The 6,396-nt window shown below is 30.9% G+C and overlaps 1 protein-coding gene across 2 annotated transcripts; it reads left to right on the forward strand.

Annotated features, from left to right (window-relative positions):
* The first annotated feature begins 535 nt into the window (after positions 1-535).
* Positions 536-6,023, forward strand: TGA9 (bZIP transcription factor family protein). 2 transcript variants are annotated; one of them, XM_078959536.1, is made up of 13 exons: positions 536-903; positions 993-1,162; positions 1,328-1,422; positions 1,709-1,791; positions 2,587-2,880; positions 3,704-3,748; positions 3,932-3,991; positions 4,117-4,194; positions 4,288-4,333; positions 4,413-4,684; positions 5,020-5,241; positions 5,490-5,632; positions 5,738-6,023. In XM_078959536.1, the coding sequence occupies exons 2-13, from the start codon at positions 1,038-1,040 to the stop codon at positions 5,826-5,828; spliced, it is 1,554 nt and encodes a 517-aa protein (XP_078815662.1). In that variant the 5' UTR covers positions 536-903; positions 993-1,037; the 3' UTR covers positions 5,829-6,023. The 2 variants fall into 2 exon arrangements, with proteins under 2 accessions (XP_078815662.1, XP_078815663.1); XM_078959537.1 differs by lacking the exon at positions 3,704-3,748.
* Positions 6,024-6,396: the final 373 nt, after the last annotated feature.

The following is a 6,396-nucleotide window of genomic DNA, read 5'->3' on the forward strand; positions in this document are numbered from 1 at the left end:
CATAATCACATCCTTATTTTTTCTCAACGACCCAAAGATAATGATATTAAATAAAATTAATAAATATAATATAACATATCCATGGTAGTCAACAAAATTATAATCCTTTCTCTAGGTACAAGTTGTACTATTTGCATGTATACTTGTACCTATTCCACTCATAAAGAATATGGTAAATTCCGAGCGTGAAACAAAGACCTCCTTCATGAAATAAAACCTTGTCTTATTTACTTTTCTATTGGCTCAAAAGCTAAACTTTTAATCATATTTTAATTAATAATGACTTTGTACTTGTGATACCCTGAGAAGCCCAAAAATACAACCAATAAGAAAACGTAGGCGGTTAGAGAGTGGAATAGGAGTCAGTGATTTCTAGTGGGTTCCTGCCAAGACATTTTCTTCATTTCTATATACAAAACAAAAAAAATATTTAAATTCAAAAACATTTCTTTATTAATTTCTACTTTGTCTTCAAACCCCACAAATTTTTTTATATTTTCTTGAAGTATTTTATTCATTTATCGTTTGTCTTCAAACCCCACAAAGAGAAGAAGAAAGGGGATATGTTGCAAGGACAAGATTTGTGTACTAGCCTATATGAGCTTCAAAATCTGTTGATAAATTAATTTATCAAAGTAAAGGAAACCCTAGCAAACAATCAAACCAGGTTTCTTCATAAAGAAGGTGAAAGAAAGAAGATTAAGACCCCATGAAAGATGAGATCAAAAGTTGAAATGCCAAAAGAGAGACAGAAAGTATAGAGATTAGAGAGAGAGAAAGAGACATATTTGAGAAAAAGACTCGTCCTTTCTTTAGTGGCTATTCAGATGTTACCTTGATATGATAGCTTTGATCCTCCTCTTCTTCTTCTTCTTCTTCTACTTCAACAAAGAACTCAAAACAGTGAGTCTTTTTGTAATTTTTCTTAAACCCTTTTGAGAGTTTGTGAATTATTTATGTTTTTTTCACATGGGTTTTTGTTTATTTAACAGATTTTATAAATCTTGAATCAAAAATGGCGTGAACGAAAGCTTTGCATGGCGAGTCACCGAGTTGGAGAGACTGGTTTGTCAGACTCAGGACCTTCACACCATCACCATCACCACCAACACCTGCCATACTCTGTTTTTCCTGCCTTTAATCCTCCTAACACATCCTTCATGTACAAATTTCATAATCTTTTTTATTTACAATTTATCCAAAAATTTCGATCTTTTCGACGCTTTTTGACATGGGTTTCATGAAAGATTCAATCTTTTTTCTTTATATGACGTTACCTCTGTTTTCGTGACATTTTGTTTTTTTAATTTCTTCATTTTTTTTTCAGTAATCAAGAAGGGTCATCGTTTGATTTTGGAGAGCTAGAAGAAGCTATTGTGCTTCAAGGTTACAACAAGATCCATGGTGATGAAACCAAATTACGTATGGTTTTAATTTTGATTTCTTTCTTTCTTTCTTCATCTTCTCTTTTCTGACGTTTGCTAAAAGCATAACAAACTACACCCTCAAGAACACACACATAGTAGTATGTGAGTGAGAAAAAGAGGGTTTGAACGTATCAAAAGAAAGGGATTAGGTATCCCTTTTCTACCCACTTCAAGCTTGTTGAATGTGTGATTTTGTTTTGTGTTTTTGTTTTGTTTTTAAGTTCTTGAAGGCGATTGATTCTAAAAGATTTTTTATTTTAATTGTTGTGATTTTGTTGCAGCTTTATACACAACAGTACCAAGGCCAGCAGCCACTCTGGACATGTTCCCTTCTTGGCCTATGAGAGTTCATCAAACCCCAAGAGTAGTTCTTTTTTGCCTTAATAACTTATTTTGACCATTTCTTTGTGCCATTTTATTTCATTCTCTTAACTACTAAAAAACAATTTTCAACTTCATTACCTCTCAACAAGTCATCCCTTTTTTGAACCCATTCAATCAATTTCATTTTCTTGTCCAAAATTGAATCTTTAAGGCATGTTTGTGATAAAAAACGTGTTTCTAACATAACCAAGATGTTTTTTTTAGTTTATTTTGTCAAAAATTGAATCTTTATGACATTATTAGCTATTTTTTGGTAGTTTCTCACATACCCATTTTTCAAAGCGTAAATTTTTAAGCTTTATTTTGTAATTATCTTTATGCAAATTCAAGATGAATTTTTATGCTTATTTTGTCCATATCACTTAAAGTTTTTAACTTTCATATTTTTTTCACATACCCATGTTTCAAAGATTGAATTTTTAACGTTATTTTGTGATTTAATACATCTTTAAACAGATTCAAGATTATTTTGTCCAAAGTCAAATCTTTAAGACATTTTTTTTAGCTTTCTTTCATAGTTTCTCCCATACCCATTTTTCAAAGATTACATTTTGAACCTACTTATGTGATTAAACACATCTTTAAACACATCCAACATCAATTTTTCATCTTATTTTGTCAAAAACTAAAATCTTGAACACATTTTTAGCCGTTTCATCACAATTCTCACATATTTTGCGACTAAAAAACATCTTTAAGCTAAATTCACAATGAATTCCAAATACCCACCAAGTAATTTTCTTAACTTTTTCCATTTTTGGGTTTCGAAAAACAGGGGAGTAATTCAAGTACAGATTCAGGGTCAGCAGTAAATGTTGCAATTGCTACTAAACCAGAGTCTCATTCGCATTTAGAACCAGAATCACCAATCAGTAGTAACAGTAAAAAAGCATCTTCAAATCCACAACAAGATCAACATCAACAACAACAACAAGCTATTTTTCGTCAACAATTGCAAAATCTTCAAATTCCAACACAAAATCTTGAAATGGAAAGTGAAGGTGGTAGTCCTGTTACTACAGGCGGATCATCACATTCTCAACAAACTCCAAAACCCTTCTCAGAAAAGGTTCGTTTTTATTTTTTTTCCCCTTTTTTTGTCTTTATATCGATAGATAATTCTTTTTTTTTAGGAGCAATATGTTAATCTTAAATCGGGTAAAAGTCACTTATTCCCTATTTTAGGCCCTCTCAATATGGCGTCGTTTAATGAACGTAGCATTAAAACTTACCAAACATTATAAATGAAGTTGGAAATGAATGTCATTGTAGTCAAATATCCCAACAAACTAATAAAAAGATCGAGAAGAAGTCATTGTTTTTCAGATATGGTTCCCTGACATGTGTAAGAGTGTGTGATAGAGAGAGAAAAGATAGAATATTTCGTGTAATTTTCATTTTCATTTTTATCTTTAAAATTGTGATTTTTAATTACATTTTATTAATTAATAATCCTACTCGCTACTCCCAAAAACTGTGGTTTTTACATTGTTTTCTTTTTATGGTAATGATTACTCAAATCCCCATAACTTCAGTTCAACTCTTTACCTTTCTTGGAGCTCTAATCTTTTATTAAAATGAAGCATTTTTATCATATACCCACGTTGAAATAGCAAAAACATTTAAAATATGGTAGTGATTTATATATTAGACGGTTGTAATATATAATTATATAAAACAGAAATTATTATATATAGATAAAAAATGTTATATACATATTACTATCCTTTAAAATATTCATAAGTTTGAAATAAAAAAGTACAAAAATAAAAGCCACCCTAACCCCTTCTAGAAAAGGTGGTAATTTTCCTCTTCCACTAACTAATTAAAAAATAAATAATAAATAATAAAAAAAACGAGTAATTTTTACTCTGTTCTTGATTTTGATGCAGAAAAAGGGAATTGGTTCAACATCAGAGAGAACACTGGATTCGAAGGTTCTTGTAGTTGTATAAATACACACATAATTATAAAAGTATCAAATATCGCAAAAGATATACGATTTTAGACAAATTATAGATGTATAATAATCCAAAATTAAAAGCATCGTTCTTGATATTTCTTTTCCAATGTTATCTTGAAATTGTCGAATTTAGTGTTTTCATTGATTTTGTTTACAGACATTGAGACGCTTAGCTCAAAACAGAGAAGCAGCAAGAAAAAGCAGACTCAGAAAAAAGGTTTCTTGATTCATCAAACTTTCATCACTTTCCCTCATTTTCATAAAAATCAAGGGTTCAAATCCCAATTTCACAATCATAATCATCGTTTCGAATCCCAATTTTTCACCATTTACATTATCCAGGCATACGTTCAACAGCTAGAAACCAGCAGAATACGACTAACTCAACTCGAACAAGATCTTCAACGTGCTCGATCGCAGGTTTTTCTCCATTAATTTTTCAATTCTAAAACTGGGTCGATCTTTTCTTTAATTTTTACATTGTTTTATTGACGAAATCGATCGTACTATTAGGGTTTGTTCTTGGGTGGTGGAGGCGCCGGAGGAAACCTTAGCTCCGGTGAGTCTTTACATAACATTTTTAAAATTAAAACAATATTAATTGCTATTAACATAAGGGTATGATCCTGTGTGTGCAGGTGCAGCAATGTTTGATATGGAATACACGAGATGGCTTGATGAAGATCAAAGACACATGGCTGAATTACGAAAAGGGTTGCAATCACATTTATCCGATGGTGATCTTAGGGTTGTAGTTGATAGCTTTGTTGCACATTATGATGAGATTTTCCGGTTGAAAAGTGTGGCGGCTAAATCCGATGTGTTCCACTTGATTAATGGCATGTGGACTACCCCGGCGGAGCGGTGCTTCCTTTGGATGGGCGGTTTTCGTCCTTCCGAACTTATCAAGGTAACAAACTTTTATTTACTCATAAACAGTGTATCTGTTAGATAAGATTCTGTCTAACTGATATGAGACAATTAACATATCTGTTAAATCCTGATTGTCTCTAGCTAATACAAGACACTGCCACATGTTTTTTGATACGACACGTGTTAAAAAGCTGACTCTTATACAATGTTAGTTAGATATATAGACCTATAAATTTCTTTAAGGACAGAGGGTAGATCGTAACATATAGAGGTGGTACAATACTATGTCTGGTGTGAAACGCTAACAGTCTAAAATATATTATTTTTAAGATTTTGTATGTTTGTTTACATTATTTTGATTTTATTTGTTAGATGTTAGCGATCCAGTTGGATCCGCTCACGGAGCAGCAAGTTGTAGGGATTTATAGCCTACAACAATCCTCACAACAAGCGGAAGAAGCCTTAACACAAGGATTAGATCAGCTACATCAGTCGCTAATTGACACTATTGCTAGTGGATCTGTAAATGACGGGGTCCACCATATGGCGGTTGCATTGGGAAAACTTACTAATCTTGAAGGTTTTGTTCGTCAGGTAAACAAAAAAATAAATATTATTAATTTTTACACGAAAATGTGTTGCTTATATAATTATTTTTAATAAAAAATATATATATTTGACATTTTCTTGAAAAAATTGTCAAGACCTAGAAATGTTACTATCAATAGATTTTGAATTATTGGTATAGTTGACATATTAAATGTCAATGCTCTAGTTCTTAATTTTGTTTTTTATTTCTTTAATTGTAATGATTAACGTTTGACAAACTTATCAAAATGTAGGCTGATAATTTAAGACAACAAACTCTTCATCAATTGCATCGAATACTAACTGTTCGACAAGCAGCAAAATGTTTCTTAGTGATTAGCGAGTATTATGCACGACTACGAGCCTTGAGTTCCCTTTGGGCATCTCGGCCACGAGAGTAAGATCTTAAAAAAAGAGTTATTTATTTATTTATTTATTTTTTCTATTAAAATGTAAAGTATAATTAATAGAGGAAATAATTTTGGCTAAATTGATTTTGTAGGGCATTGATGAGTGATGAGAACTCTTGCCAAACGACGACGGATTTACAAATGGTGCAATCTTCACAGATTCATTTTTCAAACTTTGGATGAAGATATGAAGTTGGTGAAGTGTTGATGTCTCATGGCGGCCGTGGCTTTTGTTTGTTTAAGTACTTGATTTAAGAGGATATCATTAAATAGTCTATTGAGTTTTTATTTTATATTAATTTAGTTTATTATCCTTTTTTTTTAATTTAGAAGTTAAATATTGAAATATTTATGATTATGTTATCTTGTAAATGAAAATCGTCTCACCGAGTTATCTTTTTGGTTGTTTGAAAAACGAGAGTGTACATATTTAGAACGAGGATGAAGATTCTCTTTTTCAAAGTTTGCCAATATGCTAGAAATTATAGATTTAAACCACAAAAAAATCAAAATAAAGTGTGTTGATGCATTACGTATTACAATTAGGATAAAATAAATAGAAAACATTTTTTGTAAAGTAAATAGAAACTATTTTTTGTAAAGGAAAATAAAAATTTATCCTGATTTATTCTCCTATTTTGTTTAATGATTACTTCTTTTTCCTTAGATTTTGATAGTTATCTTAATAATCTAGTGAGTCTATGATAAATAAAAATATTTATCAAAATGAAAATAGTGATTTTTTCAAATG

This window comes from Lactuca saligna, chromosome 6, assembly GCF_052625555.1.
Source record: "Lactuca saligna cultivar CGN05327 chromosome 6, ASM5262555v1, whole genome shotgun sequence".
Lineage (NCBI taxonomy): Eukaryota > Viridiplantae > Streptophyta > Magnoliopsida > Asterales > Asteraceae > Lactuca > Lactuca saligna.